Source organism: Antechinus flavipes, chromosome 5, assembly GCF_016432865.1.
Source record: "Antechinus flavipes isolate AdamAnt ecotype Samford, QLD, Australia chromosome 5, AdamAnt_v2, whole genome shotgun sequence".
Taxonomy (NCBI): Eukaryota; Metazoa; Chordata; class Mammalia; order Dasyuromorphia; family Dasyuridae; genus Antechinus; species Antechinus flavipes.
Window position 1 is genome coordinate 153293618 of NC_067402.1, and position 19312 is coordinate 153312929.

General features: G+C 31.7%; 1 protein-coding gene across 4 annotated transcripts in view; it reads right to left on the reverse strand.

Annotated features, from left to right (window-relative positions):
- CACNA2D1 (calcium voltage-gated channel auxiliary subunit alpha2delta 1) overlaps positions 1 to 19312 on the reverse strand; it is a 688069-nt gene that overhangs the window by 14600 nt on the left and 654157 nt on the right. For all 4 annotated transcript variants that reach the window (XM_051961631.1, XM_051961630.1, XM_051961629.1 and 1 more), the window contains 11 exons: positions 13895 to 13982; positions 13531 to 13593; positions 12386 to 12489; positions 11728 to 11814; positions 10252 to 10319; positions 9507 to 9545; positions 7993 to 8064; positions 7038 to 7190; positions 6827 to 6879; positions 4344 to 4399; positions 3382 to 3511 (listed from right to left, as the gene is read on the reverse strand). In XM_051961631.1, coding sequence (XP_051817591.1) covers positions 3382 to 3511; positions 4344 to 4399; positions 6827 to 6879; positions 7038 to 7190; positions 7993 to 8064; positions 9507 to 9545; positions 10252 to 10319; positions 11728 to 11814; positions 12386 to 12489; positions 13531 to 13593; positions 13895 to 13982 — 913 coding nt within the window. The remainder of the gene's footprint in view (positions 1 to 3381; positions 3512 to 4343; positions 4400 to 6826; positions 6880 to 7037; positions 7191 to 7992; positions 8065 to 9506; positions 9546 to 10251; positions 10320 to 11727; positions 11815 to 12385; positions 12490 to 13530; positions 13594 to 13894; positions 13983 to 19312) is intronic.

Genomic DNA, 19312 nt, shown 5'->3' on the forward strand with positions numbered 1-19312 from the left:
TTTTATAAAAGGAAGCATGGTATAGTGGATAGAGAATTAGCCTCAGAACCAGAAAGGCAGGAATTCAAATTCTGTCTTAAAACATTGTTTGGGTGACTGCACAGTTGCTTAATTTATTCTTGCTCTGGGCATTTCTCTAAGATTTTGAATTGGAGAGAAAGTGCCAACCTGCATTTATAGATGAAATTTCTTCATTTGGGAGTTCCTATCTCTCTCTTTTTAAAAATAGGATTACTGACTGCAAACTTTAAGGTATCTAAGAGGTAATCTTATCTCTGCTTGCCCCATCACTTTGCAGATAAGGACTTTATGCCCAGAAAGATGAATCAAGGTGTCCAAGTCTAATGCAATAGCCATTGATGGAGCTGGAATTTGAACTCATGTCCTCTCAATCCAAATCAAATGTGCTTTTCCACTATTCTACTCTGCCTTATATGAGAGAGACAAGAGGAAAGATGACAGAAATGATATTCTAAAAATTAAATGTAACTCTTTTTTCTATTTAAGACTGATGTACTGATTTTTTTCAATTTTTCAATTTTTTCAAATCTTGATAACAATGTTTGATGTTTGTAAGCTTTTAATAAATTTTTAAGTTTTATAGCTGTGTATCCTAAAATGAAATGTAAATTACTCATTGAATAAAGAGAACTTAGAATCCCCTTTTTAAGCTAAAAATAATGAAAAAAAAAAAGCTTTCTTTTGTGGATGTTGTGTGTGTTATGTGTATCAGGAGGAGAGGGAAGAGAGAACATTATTGTGCAGGCAAAGAAAAATAGTAAAATGATGCTTAAAGCTAAGCAGAAAATGTTGGGGTTTCTGGAGTAAATCAAAGGTAGAAGCAGCAGTATGGATTAATGGCTAGAGCTGGATTTGTAGTCAGATCTAAATTAGAAATTAAAATTGTGCCTCATCTTTCAAATGATGGGGAAGGACTTAATGACCCTAAGGTATCTTCTTCCTGAAAGTCTATTATCCAACAGAGTCATAGGACCATGGTTTTAGAAATGGAATAAATCTCCAACATCATTGAATATATGATAGAATATATGATGAGGAAATTGAAGAATAGAGAGGTCATGTTATTTGCTCAGAATCACTCAGTTAATAAATGTTTGAGATGAGATCTGAATTCAAATCTTTCAGAGCCTTCTCCATTATGCTGCCTCTCAATGATTGACCAGGAAAGAGGGAAAAAAAAGTTTTAGTGCAAATACCTCCAAAACTCAATAACTCTAATTTTGTAGTGATTAATAATAAAAGTGTCCTCCCTAAAGAGACTCATATATTCTAAGTTCTTTCTTTCAATACCTGTGTCTGCTTAGTTCTCTATAGAGAAGAAAAATGACAAAGTGAAAAACTTGGTTTCCCAACTGAATCTCTTGGTTGTTGTATTGTGTCAGCTGTGTCAGTCTGTGACCCCATTTGGCAAAGATATTAGAATGGTTTGTCATTTGCTTCTCCAGCTTATTTTATAAAGGAGGAACTATATGTAGGGGTTAAATGACTTGCCTATAGGCAAACAGCTAAGATGGTAAGACTTCTTGACTCCGCATTTCTGAAAATTTGGTCTGCTCACTGTTCCCTATACTCAATATTCTATCCCTGTCATTTGTGCCTTGGGACAGACTTATCTTTCAGGCCTTGGGTTGCTCTCCTTCTTCAGCCCTGCCTCTTGGAACTTCTCACTCTTTCCAAGGCTTAGCTAACCTTATCAAAATCTTTCTTGATTTTCTCTTAGTGTTCCATCCCATACTTATTTTGTCTCTTTTGCATTTACTTTTCTGAGTAAAACTTTAAATTTAAACTTTCCAGCAAAATGTAAATTTAAGGAACTCAGGCTATACCATTTTTGTTTTTGGACCCTGTACCAAAGACATAAATACCATTTAATAAATTCTTGTTGAATTCATTTGATTCGAATGGTGATTATATGTATCCCAGACAACTGTTTAAGATTATAAGCTATAGAATCATATCTCTTAAGGGAATTTCTACCTGTTGAGCAAGGAGAATAATTTTATCTTTTAACTTCTCTATATGTAAGGGTAGATTAAATTTTCTGTGCTTTAAGATAATTATTTGTAACAACTATGAACTGATTAAAATGTGATTGTATCATGTTCTCTAATGATGGAACTTCCCCAAAGAATGCAATCTGCCTCTGACTTAGTAGAAGAGTCTTAGACTAAATCCTTAACTTATTGACATAGCTATTAAATATGAGGAAGGATTTAAACTCCGGGTTTTCCTTGTTCCATAATTAGGACTCTTTCTAGTTTGTTAACCTTCCTCTGTTATTAAAAAAAGAAAAGAAAAATAAATGATTGGGACCCACACTTGATAACTAACCATTTATTTGGCTAGAGGTCCCTAATTGCTATTTTGTTTGGCACACTCCCACTCCACCCCCATAATAATGTCATAAAACAGGATGAAATATCAATGGTTGTGAAATAGGAAACATTATCCACCTCTTCTTGTTCTGTCTATGTGGTTAAAAGGATTACACTTTAATTTATTTTTCTATGCTATTATTTAAGAAGAAATGAGTTGACAAATCTTACATTAATGGATGTAGATTAGAATGTTTATTTGACATTGGTATCATGTATATAGTAGATTCTGAGAAATGTTGGAGAAATTTTTTTTTGCTTAATATTTAGTATTACAATTGAAAGTTACTTTTATTTTTTTATAAGCTGAAAATCTAATTATGTAGGATGTTCTTTATTTCTCTACATTTAGAGAGCTGAGCTGAAATGAACATTTTCTAAAATGCTTGTCTCTTTTCAAGGTTCAGTTCATGGCTACTTCCTCTGTATAATAACCTCCTTAAATTGCCCTCAACTTCCTCTTCCCTACCCCGAAATGAATATGTTCTTCTAGTTCTAAGTGGCTGAAAAAACTTTGCCTGACTTTCCTCTTCTTTGGCTCTAATCACTTCCCACTTTTTGGTATCTTATCTGTGGATATTCTTGCAACCTGTTGTGAAGTTTTCTGAGCTCCTTTTGGTGTGATCAACCACAGTTCGATACATCAATGTAGTGATGTCTCTTGGTCCTCTTTGAGTAGGAAGAATAACAATCAACTAGTATAAGTCTGACCTCCTACTCTAGTTGGAAGAAAGTTGCCTGAAGGCAAGTTTGAGTCATTTAAAATTTTACATATCCAGTGTCAACTGAGGTGTTTTACACATAGAATGTTATTTTAATATATCCTTTGAATTGAAGTCAGTTAACTTTCTCAATTACAAGTTTCCCAAAACAGAGTTGCCTGTTTCCATTATTTTCTACAGCAGAATAAAGTGATCTGATGGATAAACAAGAACTTTCAGAAAATGAGTATTAATCCAGCAGTATATAAAGAAAAAAAAAATACCTGGAACAGTTTCCACAGTCCAATACCCCACTAAATGATTTACTATCATTGTCAAAGAAATACTGAGTTTGTTCAGTAATGCAGCTCTGCTTTGATAACACAGCAGAAAAATCATCATCATCCACATCCACTGTGAAAAAAAATCATGAAAGGAAAAGTTTTGGTCAGTTTTCTGAATTCTTCACAGAATCTCAGGGTTTCATAGATCCTCATGTGAAAACTGTATCTGAATGAGAATCTGGTCTATAATCATCCAGCTTTCACTTACAGACCTCTAGAAAAGCAGAACCCAATGCTCCCTTTAAGCAACCCATTTTTTACCTTTGTATTGTTTTGTTAGGTGGTTTTTCCTTATATGAGACAAAAATCTTCCCGTCTTCGTACCCCATTTTACTTTGTGATCAAGTAGAATAAATCTATTTCCACTTCTACATGAAAACTCTATATTCTTTAATTTGGCTATCATGTTCCTGCAAATCTTCTCTAAGTAAACATATCCGAGATTCTTTAAACTTCCTACTATATAAATGGTATCAAGCATCTCACTATCTTGTTTACTATTTTCCTAATGTTGTTATTGTCATTTTCTTTTCTGATCAAGGCAAAATGTAGCAGGAATATATCCTCCTTAATGTAGCAAAAGTTCATATTAATTTTTTTTTTGCTTCTTCTTGCTTTTTTTTTCTGTTTTTATACTGCACTCTCTTAAACTTGCAGTCCAAATAAGTAATCAGATTTTTTATATGAATGTAAATATAGAGCAATATAAATTCATTGAAATAGAGGCACTATTTTCTAATCCACAGAACAGAGACAAAAGTAGGTCCAAGAAGTTTTATTTAGTATCAATAAGGAAAAATTCAGGATTCTTGCCTACAAAAGTGCTATCCTACCACCCTTTAAGTCATACACCTTGTAAAAGAAAAGAACTTCCTATGATAGGATTTAGATATTGGCATTACCTGCCTCAAGAAGCCGTGGAAAAGTTAGACTCAAAATCAACTGCTGTAGGATAGACCTGTGTAATAAAAGAGTAAACATTTTCAAAATAAAATTTTTTGTTACATCTAATATTCAGAAGGATCTGTGAGCTTATTAGTGTGAGTATTCTTTCCAGATAACAATCCATTCATCTTTACCTTTTTTATTACTCTAGTCCATTTGTTCCTTAAGTTTACTGAAAGGAATCCCACTAATATACTGAGATCAGTCTTTTATTCTTCTTCATGTCAAAGACTGCAAGTAGCAGCATGCCAATGTTTCATTTTTTTTTTTCCTTTACTGTTGCCATGTGACCAGCCCATCTTTTCTGCTCATATAATTTTCATGACCTTCACAATTCCTTGTTCACAATGTTTTGTAGCAATATTTTTACAAATAGTCATCCAGCGAGGGACAGATAAGTGTCATGAAAACAACAAACATGAATTTAGACAGTATTTGGAAGGTAATAGATAATAGAAGGGCCTCGTATGTTATGGTCCATGGAGCCATGGCGAATTAGATGTGATTGAATAACAACAATGATATGAGATATTGTGTTCAGTGTTATATATTACCACCAATAGACTACTGGGAGAACATCTAGAACTTAGCTCTGTTCCTAGAACAAAGTAGATATTTAATAAATGCTTCTTGAGTTAGTAATGACTTAAGTATATGAAAATATTAATTTAGATCTTAATGATTTAACAAATTTTATAATTCCACAGCAACTTTCATGACACAGAAACACTATTTTATGACCATTGATGTGATATATCTTTCTACTAATTTTTGTTGAGAAGGCAAGTTAAAAAAAATGCCTTTTTTGTATTTTTATCGAAATGTTATTCTCTTACAAATTTTGGAGAAATATGATCTGAGAATCCTTATTGATTATAAAACTATTTGTGACATCTAGATCAGCCAAAGTTTAAATTCAAATTTATAATTCAACTCATAAAATACATGTACTAAATGTGAATTTAATTCATTGAAACTTGCACATTTTAATAGCATTCTAATTCAACAATACAATTGCATTCATAAAAAACTGTGCCTCTGCTATTCTTGGTCTATTTTACTTTTGATTTTTTGAAGATTTTAGTGTTAATGAAGCTGCATGTAGCATCTTTGGAAAAATATTAGTGATTAGAAGATGGGGTAGCTTTTATTTTAAGGAATTGCTTGAGATAATGGAAAGTACAGCACTTTCCCTAATGTCAATCCTGATCACTCATTTCCTCATTTGGGTTCATTATCCATATATAGTGTCTATCTTTCCAAGATTTTATATATATGTGAACTAATTTTGATACATTGCTCTAGATATTAGTACCTTATCTACACATTTTTCTTCTGTAGATCCTTAAATTGAACTGCATTGAGAAGTACTAGATTCATTTAGAAGCCACTATAACGTACCAGTGGCTGGATAAAGTGAGCAGAATGCTATCTGCAAACAAGATCACTTGACAGATCTCATGATCTATAGAAAATCCTTCCATCTGGACTCTGTGCCTGTTCATTTTGCAAGACTATGGCAAACACTTTTGGCCACTATATATCTTGTTTCAGAGTGATGATGACAGGAATGTCAAAATTTTTTAAAAATTATTGTAAATGTTAAGAAATTGTGTATCATCTTATCATATTCTCAAGAGATGCATTGTTGGAAAACAGCCAACAAAATTAGGATTGCTATATTAAATAAAATATAGCTAACAAAAAAGACAGCAGTAAGCAACTTTTTATCATTTATGTGTGACTGTATCTTTTAAATAGTTTCTATAAGCATTATGATGATTGTAAGAATCATTTTTTGTGTAGCCCAAATTATGATTTATTATTAATAACTATTATAATATATATTTTAGTTTATAAGATCTAAACAATCAGGCAGACTTAATTGCATATAATATCTAGATTGTAAGAGCCCTTTGAAGTTATCAATCTCCTTTTCTTGCAGATAAATATACTAAGATCCAAAAGATTTAGTAAAGTGCTATTTCTATTATGCCATAATGCTTTTATAAATACAATTATTTATGCGATCATTACAGTACCCTTGCCAATTGAAAAAATATATTTTCAGATGGTACAAACAAAAGTTATATCTTGGAACTAGCCTTCATCAATCACAGAAAATTTTGGGGGCAACAGTGATGGGAATTGTCCAAATGTAGCAGGTTAGGGGGCAAAAATACAGCGAGATAAAACAGAATTAAAGTTCCTGTAAAACACTGAGTAGACCAAATGGAGTAAACTTTGTTTGGGAGGGAAGAATATATGCATTTTGCAGGAAGGTGTTTCGGGGACACCACTTTTTGGTAAAGATAGATAATAAAGACAAAAAAATCAGAGAATCATCATCATGAATAAAACATTTTAAAGCATATTGCTTTGCCATTATACCCTCTTGTATTATTAGTTGGAGTTTCCAACCAATGAAGTTTCCACTTACCATGCAGCAGCAGTGGCCCACCAACCTATATGCAAAATATCTGCTATTGATGGCTTTAAAAAAAAAGTAGAAGAAAAAGACATTTGATTATTCTAAGATTTCTCCAAGACATTTAGTAATAGTAAAGAGATTACTTGTCAAAGAATTCTATTGCTTTTGATAATATATATATTTTATTTTAACATTTTATTTTTATGCTGATATTACTCACCACATATGATGAACGATTTCCTGCTCCTTGTTTTGGTGAACTACCAGGGTCACAAACAGATTGATAATCATAAGATTTATTAAAGGCATAAACAGACACATTGATGAGGTGTCTCATCAAGCTTGGATCAATCTCTCCAAAGAATCTCCCAATCTAGGTCAAAAGAAGGGTAAAATTAAGTTGAAACTACATAGCCAAACTATGACATCTGAACTACTACCACTAAATGAAATAATAATTTAAAAGTCAAAGGAAACTAATGCGTTTTCTTTGAAAACAATTAGTAGTTTTGACAAAAGGGATTAACTTCTATCATGAAAAGAAAACTACACCTATTTTTCCCCTTTCTGTTGCTAGCTATATATCTTCAAATCATTTTTAAACAATTGAATATAAAAAACCATAAAGAGGTAGAAAAATATAGACATGGTATCTGTATCGTTAGGTATGCATCTAGCTAAACATGGTTTGTTAACAAAGAAGACAAGTTTAAAATCAAGGGGTCGGGGCCCCTTAAGAGGCCTTTGATAATTTGAATATGTGAAATATTCAATTTCAATATTATTTTTTTACTATGATAACAAAATTACAAATTTCATGTCTAAATATTAGTGGAAATTATTGGCATAATGATATATGAATATATTTAGAATAAATATAACTAAATCATATACAATGAAGTATATTTAAGTTGACTAATCAGTCTAAAAAACTTTTTCCTTGCACTTAGAAAGCTATTATAAATCTAGTTGCTTCTGGAATAGAAGTTTCAAGTGAATAAATAGTAAGTAAGAGATGGATTTTATATTTACTTCTCAAGTGATGATCATTCTAATCATTTATGGCAAAAAAAATTGACAAACACAAATATTTTCCTATCTTTTAAATCAGCATTTTAAATTTTAAGCAAAGAAGCATTGGGTCAGTATGCTATTCATCTACATTTTATATATACCTGGTTAGTATCTTCATCATGATTTGACATTAGAAGGAATCCACCATCATCTAAAATTACACAGTCCATTACCTACAAAAAATACAAGCAACAATGAAATTTTAGAAGTACTCCAAAATTTGATATAATTCATTTTAAGAAATTAAAAAAAAAAAAATAAGGACAATAGAAATAGGAAGAAAATCGTAAGTGACTAGCTTTTGTCTTTGTTTTAAATGATTTTGATCTTAATTCACTAAAGTCTCACATTTGTTTAAATCTTTCTGCTTACATACTCTCTCCCATAATATAGACCTGTATCACTTCTAAACTAGACTTTTGCAATAGGTTTTAAATTTCATCTTACTTCATCTATCCTTCTTAATTGATGGTTCTCTGATTATTAGATAATTAGAACAGTTTTTCATGTGAATAATAATGCATACTATTATCCTTCTTATTTTATTTACATCATTGAAACTTTTAAAAGTTATCACTGAAAAAAATCTGACAATTATTCTTCTTAAACCTGTTTTTTCTTTATTTTGAACTGTTGTACTTCATATGCTTTTAGTTCTAATGTATCACTCCTGTTCTTACTTCCTTTCCTTTAGTCTAAAACCTATAGTTAAATAGTCTAACAAGATATTTTAGGGTTAAGATGACCATTATTAATCCCTCATTCATTCATTCATTCATTTGATGTACATACTTGGTTAGTCCTGGATTTTCTTTCCTCCCTTGGCTCCCCTGGCCATTTTCTGGTTTTCTTCCTTCTCTGGATGTTCCTTATTAGTTCTTTTTGCTGATTTATGTCTTTCTTGACCTCTCCAAAGTAAGGGTGTTCTCCCTATTCATTTCCTACCTTTTTGAGACCATCTATTCTCATAAATTCCTTGATCCCAAATGTTAGCCTTATCTATCATTTAAGGTCTAGTTCAACATCAACACTTAGATGACCCATAGGTTTCTCAAATGCAATAGGTGCAAAATAAAACTTCTTCTCTCCCCGTGCCCTCATTTTCTCCTTCTTTAAACTTATTTATTTCTGTTGAGATTATCACCATCTAATATGATATCCTTTTCCCAATTGTGATAACTGATATGACCTAGACAGGCACAGTTTCCACAAAAATAGAAATTATTTAGATGTATTTTTCTGCAAAAATTGTTGAGTTACATATTGAGGGAGGCTGTACTAAATGGAATGTGAAAAGTTCGTTCTAACTTTGAACTTCCTTTTAAATTCTCAGGTTATGCTTTAAAATTCAGCTTTAGCTAAAAATGTTTTTATATATAGTATTTTAAAAATAGTTTAAAGGCAAGATGGAAAGCTTATTCATTAAATTTACTTAAGAAACTAGTTAGATCAATCTCATAAAAAAAAAAAGCTTTTCAATCCAACTGAGTTTAAAGACTCAGTAAAGTCTGACTACAATGATTTAATTCTATGGGTAATAAATCCATCTTAAAGTTGATAACAATGTTTAGAAGGTTATATTTGGAAAGATAATTATTTTTCAAAGTATTCTTACATCACTGTTTCTTTTGCAGTCGCAAACTTGACCGGCACACTGAAAAAAGAGAAATATTATCATTATCACCTCACACTGGTCTTTTAAAAAAATTCTGAATTCTTTTTGCCATTAATAGTATATTGTAATAAGCAATCATGTTAGAATCCAAATGAATCTGAGTTTTTTAAAATACAAAATGAAAAAAAGAAATTGAAACTAGAAAGGCTTATGGTAGTTCTATCTAATGGGTAGGACAAGCTTATATTTTTATATTTTAATAATAAAAGCATTTAGATTAAATGAACATCAGCAGATAAAAGACCAGGGTAAGCTAGACAGTACAGTGAGTGAAGAGTGTACCTGGCCTGGAGTCAGGAAGACCTTAATTCAAGATGATTATTAGTTGTGTCACATTGAGTAAATGCCTTAACCCTGTTTGTCTTAGTTATCTCATTTGTAAAATGAACTGGAGAAGCAAATGGCAAACCACCCTAGTATCTTCACCAAGATAACCCCAATTGAGATCAGGAAGAGTCAGACATGATTGAAATGATTGAACAACAACAAAATAAGGTCAAAGATATTTTAGATGTTACCACCACCAGAAACTTTTAAAAAAATTTCTTTTATCCTATGAATCATTTGCATAGTTAAAATAATGAGAGAAAAAGCTTAACTGTTAATTATGAACTAATCATTTCCCCCATGTTATTTAAAGATTGATAAGCATCCTGTTATAACATTAATCAAATTAACTTCTTACCGGATCCCTTATTGAAGCCTTGGTGAAATTCTCTATCCAGGTACCAACATCTATTTTTATTCCAACAACTGAAAAATTATAAACATATATCCAAACATCAATTTATAAATCCTCCTTGTATTATATTTTAGTTTATTCTAACTCAAAAAAAAAATAGGTAAATGAAAAAATATTACTCTGTCCATCTCCACTCTGAAATTCTCTCAGATAAGCAAATAAGAATCTCATTGATTTTAGATAACCTTTGGAATTTTCAATTTACTTTATTTAAAAGGACTTATGTGCTTTGGAGTCAAGAACACCTGGTTTCCAATCATCCCTCTAATTTATGCCATGCTCCTAGGCAGTTCACTAAAGCTGGGAGTTATAGATTGAGTTGGTAATTTGCATTGGTGTTTAAATTTTCCACACCAAGAGTTCCCCCCATAAAAATTACATCCAGATGCTATCTTCATCTCCCAAAGGAGAAGCAATAACAAAATAGCACTATTTATATTGGAATATATGTGACAGTCAAATGCATAAGAATTAATTTCATACATTTTAACTGATTGGACAAATGAGCAAATACTTTAAATAAAGTTGGTGAAAAGAGAATTGGCTTTAATGTCAGAAGATCTGGTTATTAAGCCTTGCCTCTGACACATAAGACTTGGTTACCCTGGGCCACTCATTGCACCTTAATGGCCTTAGGTCACTCTATTAGATTAAGCTGCTGGGCAGCTGCAAATCTGGATCTATACTCATAAAGAACTCCCTGCCTCCCAAGTCTCTATAACAATGCAGTCACAGAACCCTGCTCTCCTTCCAATATATACATAGGGCTGCCACTTGGAAAATAAAATTAAAAATGGTTTTTGATTGACTTAGTTCATTAGCCATTGGGAATAAATTCTAATATATGAAAAGGGAAAATATTATATATTTGTTATTGTATTAATAGTGAACTAAGAACATAATCAATGAAAACTTATTTATGGTCAGGAGTGGTGCTCAGTAGAGAATCACCAGTCTGAAGTGATTCTAGAGGTGTTTTTTTTTCCATTGACTAGAAGATGATTAAAATTCCCTAATTAGAGATTAGGTGATTGTCTCAAGTAGAAGTAACACATTAATTATGAAAGTTTATTAGATCCTCTCCTGAGAAGAAAGTTTTGGAGGAAGAAAATATGTGGAAGAAAAACCATCAGGGTTTGTACTAGGTGGCAGAAATGATCGGGGGAGACATACTACAGGGTACAGAAATGGGAATCTCAAATTTTGTTTTCTTTGTAGATTCACTTATGATGTACTGTAATGGCAGGGTGACCTTTTAAAGAGCAGTGATCTCATAATACTTTCCAGTCTAGGAAATTTAATATATGTAGGCTTTGTGATGACTTGCCCTTTCATGCTGGACAGAGAATTACCAATTAAAATTTACTTCCCATTTAACTTTAGTGACAGTAAGTAAATTTAAAATATATTTAATCTTACCTGCAGGTTTGAGGAGTTTTCCATCAATGTATATTTCCACAGCCTTGCTTACCATAATCCCTGATTCATAGGAACTTGATCCACTTCCTAAAAGTCAAAGGATTGTGGTATAGAAAAAATCATAATTAATATGGCTAATTGTGAGAATGATATATATATTTAAATCTGTCAATATGCATTCAGTGGCTAGTTATAGATAATGTCTTTCTTTCTACAGTTCTGTGGTAAATACATGTAGAGATAACTATATTAAGGCTTCAGCAAATATATTTATCTCAGTTCATCTTGAGACCTGAATTATCCTGTTTAATTGCTTGTGACAATTAATAGTATAAATGTCAGATCTGTCCTTCACCTTGTTAACGTGTCACTTAATTTTTCACTACATTTAACTCTTCAGAAATTCTTCAGTTGGAATATTTTGTGACATATCAGTCCTTTAGTACATAGATAGATATGTGAAGTACAGCTCAGCAAAAGAAGGAATTAAAAAAACTAGTTTTTAAAACTAGCTTTGATACATATTACCTATGTGTAGATTCCTGGACAAGCTACTTAGACTTTCTGTGCCTCAGTTTCCTCATCTGTAAAGTCCTGTGGCACCAGATGATCCCTATGTTTTTTTCTTGTTTTAATGATCTTTGTTTCCATTACATACTGTTAAAGTAGGGAGCAGTAAATATGTAGTTGTCATTATCCAGACTCCGTTTATAGAAACTATCTTCATATGTTTCTGGATTTTCTTGCCAATCTTCTCCAGCCCTAAAGAGAAAAAAAGCAGCCTTAGTAACTGGGTTTTGTTTTGTTCTTTTCTTTTCTTTTTTATTGGTCTCTCCCTCTCTTACCCAGGCTGCAAGTGTAGGGGCTACTCCTTGGCCCAGTTCTATTCTAATCTATAGAGAAGCATTGACCTGTTTCATTTCTATCCTGGCTCATTCATCTATCCTTAATTGTCTCCATTCCTTGGGGGTCATAGTGATGGAAACATAGTTCCATTGGCCTTACCCTCCTTGATAGCAAGGATTATAGAAATGAGTTGCTGTGCTTGACTACCTTAACTATTTTAATTTGCTTCATAGAATTTTCAGTTTGTTTATACAAATAGGAAAAGAATAAACCCCCCGTAATAGGAATAGTCAGGAAGAACTGAATTCAAGATGATTATTAGTTGTGTCACACTGAGTAAATCCCTTAACCCTGTTTGCTTTAGTTATCTCATTTGTAATAGTGGACTGTAATAGTGGATTTACTGTAATAGTGGACAGCTACATGGTACAGTCAACAAAGTCCTGCCTGGAGTCAGGAAGATCTGAGTTCAAATTTTGTCTCAGATACTTCTTAGTTGTGTGACTCTAGGCAACTCACTTTCCCCTGTTGCCTTAATTTCCTCATCTGTAAAATGAGCTGGGGAAGGAAATGGCAAACTACTCTAGGATCTTTGCTAGGAAAACCCCAAGTGGGATCATGGAGAGTTAGATGTGACTGAAATGATGAAATGACAGTGTGCTAGTTATATGCCACTAATACAACCTAGACATGCACAGTCTCTATGTAAAACTAGTTTCAGGCTCTTTCTACTCAAGAATAAATTCTACTCAGGAAATGCAAACATTCCTAGGAAAGGTCTTGCATTGTATATTCTCAGAAAGATAACTTAATTTGATAATGTGAAGACATGAAACAACAATTTTAGGAGACTTTAGGTATTCCTTTACTAAAATATGATGATCTTTTCAACAATATTGCTTATATACTTAGCACCTTCATTATTATTTAATTATAATAGATAACACACTGACTTACTCTTTAGGGTATACTCTGGTAATTCCACCATCGGTCACAACAAAGCGAGCTTTTACTCCCTTGCTACAATAAGGGACAAAGAGGAAAAAAGAGATTTGAGAGAGAATTATATATTTAACATAATTCTGCTTGGCATAATTGTATGTATACATGTACCCACTTTATATAACAAAGAAAATGGGCTTGTTTAAGCAACCACAAATGTTAAATAAATGCCTGTTGTTACTTCTGTTTTTCTTGGACTGTACACAGCAGTCCAGAAGTCCAGCCCTAAAATTTATATGGCTTTACTGCCAAGAATTTCATAGCAAAAGTCACATGGAAGGGAAGAATGAAATTTTATATAAAAAAGAAATATACTTACAGGTTTTTCTGCTTACTCCAGTGATTCTGGACAAGTTCATTTGTAAAACCAGCATCCAGCAATACTCTATTGATCATATCCACATTACCTAACAAAGAATATGCAGAATTCATCTAAGACGACCTGACTTCGAATTATGTTACTTATGAAACATCACACATTATCTTCTGTAAAAATTAAGTGATACAACATACCTGTGAAATATGTTAAATTGCATTTACACATTGCTATTTTTTTGTTTTATAGTATACTTACTTTTAATTTAAATGAGTTATTTCACTATTGTGTATTATCTACAAAGAAGCACTTTTTAAAAGTAAATGATACTAGTGTTTAATGTAAATTATTGTTATTTGCAGTTCCATTAATAGAATTATTTATAAAAAAGCTTTGACAAAGACATTGTAGAAGAGTAAAATATTAAAAATAATCAGCAAAGTATAATGCAAACAAATTCAAACATAATAAATGTAAACTAACAATTTCTCCATTATTTAATGATTTTTGCTAGGCAATTGGGTTTAAGTTATTTTGCCCAGGGTCATACACTATAAAGTGTTAAGTGATTGAGGGGCAGTGTTCTATTCAATGAACCATCTAGCTGCCGCTTGTTTATTAAAGAAAGTATGACTTTGTTTTTGTTCAGTTGTTTTTCAGGCATGTCTGACTCTTTGTGAGCCCATTTGGAGTTTTCTTAGCAAAGATACTGGAGAGGTTTGCCATTTTAAATCCAGTTCATTTTACAGATGAGGAAAACCAAGGCAATCAGGGTTATGTGACTTGCCCAGAATCATACTGTTTGAAAGTGTCTGAAGGTGGATTTGAATTCAGGAAGAGGAGTCTTCCTGGCTCCTAGGCTCAGCCTCAGCTGCCCATGACTCATTAGAGTGATAATAAGGAAATCCCAAATTCATCAAAATATTAAAATTTCTGTGATTTCTTCATAATTTTTTTTATTTAGTCAAATGCTTTTTCAAATCTTTCAAAAAATAATAGATAATGGTCAGTGAACCAAAATAGCAACAAACAAACTCAAAACAAATTATATTATTCAAGAACTCTTCATTGCTCACTTTCCCATGAGAATCACCATTTTTGTCCCTTTTTCTTTCTTTCATTTCCCACTACAATGTTACATTTTAAATGGAGTAAGAATTTTTGACATATATACTAAGGTTCACTTTAAGTTTCTTTATTTGTATTTATTTTGGGGCAATGAAGAATATATTTAAACAAAAACAGAAATAATAACAAAAATCAAACAAGCATATTCAGGATGCCATATTGAGGAAGGAAAGGGGGGAAATGATTGACTATTTCTTCTTTCTTATCCCTTTTCTTCAATTGCAAGTGAGCCACAAAGAAATAATTCTTGTCCCAGAGCTAAATGATTTACACCACAGAAACTGAATGATATTACTTATGAAATTTTCAATGGATCAGTAGATTTAGAGTTACAGTTAGAATGGGTATTGAATCTAATCACCTCATATTACAGATGAGGAAATATAAGTAATTGGCTTGGGGTCACACCCCTAGTAGTAGTTATATCTGAGATAGGAGATGAATGTAACATTTTCTTACTATAAGTCCAGAACAATAAAATACCTATAAAATGCTATTTACTGTAATACTTAATGGTCACAAGTGCACAGACACTGACTAAATAATTTGGTCAGTTTTCCAGTCCGGCTGAGGTTTCATTCAACTCAATTCACAAGTAGATATTCATTCATATTTATTTCTAGACAAGAAGCTGAGGCCCTATTTGCAGGGGAAGGTCAAGATGAAAAAAAATATTTTCTAACTTTCTCCAGTAGAGAAATAATCTCAATCTGACTACTAACAGTTAAACTTTAAAGCAATCATTTTTGTTGATTTTCAGAAAGATATCTTTGACATTGTGTTTTTTCCAGAGAATTACAAAGTTGCCAACTCTCCTGCCCCTCAAGAAAGCCTTTTCATTTTAGGAAAGACTCTACTTAGAAAATCATTGATAATATATGATATAAATAAAATTAGCAGTAATTTAAGTTTGTTTTTTGCTTTAATTATTCTCCAGACCTAGAGTATTCTTTTCATTATAATACTAAATGTGACCACTGCAGTTGCTAACTCACACCCAAGCACACAGAGACTTAGCATTGTGTTATTTATTGGAACTTTTCTTGTGCAGCACATTTCACATAAATAACATAATTTTTACCCTGGTTCGGGGAATTGAGGCATTCTTTAAGTCATTCATTCTAAACCATAAATATCTGATATGGCAATAATAGAGACATTTTCATAGGTCAATAAATTAACTTTAATAATAAATAAGTAGTGTGAGAATTCTACACCCACTGATAAGGTTATTCCTGTAAAATGATTTAATATAGCAAAATAAAATTTTACAGCAATTTTTTAAAAGTCTTACTCATCTACTTTTGGTTGACTATTATTGCTGTCAGTGATTTTTTTTTTAAAGTCATAGCTTTACTTGTTTTGATGATCAATAAAGTAAGACATTATTTACAAGAAAATATAAAGGATTACCAGTATTGTCAAATCATTAATGAAAATCCATAATTTATTTTTTAAAACAACATATATAAATATTTTACTTTCCATCTATGGCTAGCTTCCCACAAGTGATTTTTGTTCTATGTTACTGAATTATCAGTATCTCAGAGAGAAGTGATAGGTAATTGTAATGTGGAGACTTGGAACTCTGTCTCTGTCAAATAGGCCTCTTCTCTCAGAGTTTAGGTCTTTAACTTAGGTCTAAGACCATAGAGTTTGTAGTTCCCTGATATGTATGGTTAAAAAAAATAAACAACATGGTCTTATCTTAGAGGAATTTAACAGGTCATCTACTCAATGGAAGGAAATCTAGTCCTTAAATAAATTATCAAAACAGAAGAAGTCCTGTGTGAATATGGGGTGAAAAAACGCAAAACAAAAGGTTTTTTTGTTTGTTTGTTTGTTTGTTTTTTTACAAAGGCTGTTAATTTTTAACTTATTTTATTAATCCCAATAACTTTTAAAACTCTATTTAAGACATTCCTAATAAGAAACTAGCCTCCTTTTCTCCCCTTATTTTAAACAGAGTTAAGCTAATGAATGGCGTAAAGTAAAATACTTTTATCACAGATGGACAGATTAAAAGTACAAAATCTAAATATGGATAAAGGTCCATTATATATAATTAATTCCAAATGAGTGGGAACTAGTTTTCCTATGAACAAATTATATAATTGCTTTCTTTAAAGTGTTTATGTGCATTGAAATAGCAACATTTTCAATATAACAGATTATTTAAAAATGATGTTCTGTCATTTATAAGTCATTTTGGGTAACAAAAGTTTCTTCATAATTCATTGCCTTTGTTGATGAACTTTAAAAATAGAGATAGTGAAACTTTTTCTTACCTTGGTTTTAAGTGATTTTGAGGTCAATAGGAACTACAATAAGCTCCACTATATATATATATATATATATATATATATATATATATATATTTTTTTTTTTTTTCATGCTGGTCATAGTATTTATGAAAGCAGATTAATAGGTTACAATTAAATCTACTTAATTGTAATTTTGTTTCAAGATCCCTAAATATTCCTGCCCTTTCTTCATAGTGGAAGTTATTTTCTGTAGGTGTCTGGCTGACATTGTAAAACTTGAAAAACCTATAAATTGAATTCTTTTTGTTTCTAGAACAAATGAAGAAGAGTAGCCACAGTCTGTATAGAAAACTTTGTAAGAGATGACAGTGAGAGCTGAAAGGAAGGACTGTTTTTCACTTATCTGAACTGAACTAAGATCCCAGCTTGTGTCTAATTTCATAGTAATTTTTTCCCACAGAAAGGATATTATATACCTCACTTTTTAAAGCTAATATTTAGAATTACATCTCTGATGAAAGCAAGATGAAAATATAATAAAATGTATGCTATCTAAGAGCATAAATATTTCCCTGTTGCACTTCTATAGCTAGCCTTCTAACAGTAGTGCCTGGCACACAGAGAACACTTAATAAATACTTGATGGTTATTTAAGTGAGATTTATAAATAACCAAACCAGATATCATCAACAATCTCACTTATCAGAATTTTTATTAAAGTTTTTTTTTTTTCCTACTATAAATCAATATATCAAGGACTGGCAATATCATCATTATGGGAATTCTTTTCACCAATGAAAGTTATAACACATCTATCACTTAATAAGTCATTGAGAATCACTAAAGCTTAGAAAACTAAAACGACTTGCCCATGATCACATATAAAGTATTCAAAACTCAATTTGAAATAAAGTAGAGTACTTTAACAGAACACCTAAGGGATATGGTGGATAGAATGCCATGAAAGAAGTTAGGAATACTTACTTTCCTGAACTCAAATCTAGCCTTAGATATTTACTATCTGCATGACCTTGGACAAGTCATTTACCCATTTGCCTCAATTTCTTTATCTATAAAATGAATTGGAGAAGGAAATGGCAAACCACTCCAGTTTCTTTATTAAGAAAACCCCAAATAGGGTCACAAACAGGTGGCCATAACTAAAATGATGAAAAACAGAAGAGCCTTTTATGTAGTAGGGGTTAGTAAATAATATCCTGAAGATCAAATACTGTTCTCTGTCTCTTTTTCTCAGCACCTAAGTTATTTAGCTCACAGATTACAAATAACAGGTAGTTGGGGTGGGATTTCATGGTTGAGCCATAGATATGAGACCTCTGTACTACAGAATGCTGCTTCTCTATTACTTATACTGATACATCCAGGAAATAAATAATGGAACAAATGATAGTTTTAAAAAATGGCATAGTCATATGGATTAACTCAAGAAGAAGAATATTTGTTATATATAAACAATGTTGCCACACTTTAGAGGCGCTTTGATCTGTAATGAATCTGAACTCTCTTATTGGTTGTCTTTCTGGTTAGAATGCAAGGTCTTTGAGAGTCTATCTTACTTTTCCATTTGTATTCTCAAGGCTTAGCATAGTACTCATATTTGCTAAGTCTGTTTTTTTCCCCCATTGAAACTCTTTACAGTATTAAGAGGATGCTGTATTGCTAACCCTGGAATATTTCTGTACTCTTAGACATGCTTAATAAGCCAGGCTTAAGGATCAGGTAAAGTATTACTCAGACACTCAATATAGAGATGAGGGAACTAAGATCAATATTAAAAAGCATATTCTTATTTGGACTGATATTTCTTTTTATTCACTGGGAAGGTGCAAGTTATCTACAAAAACAAAATGCCCACAGTGAATAATGAGATCACAGATCCACAACTGTATATTTATTGCCCTTTTGAGCTTTCCTTTTTAATATATACCTCTATGCTTTATGCTGCATTTTAATAGTTTATTTATAATAAAGACTTCTTTAAAGAGAATTGTAGATTTTAAAATTTCTT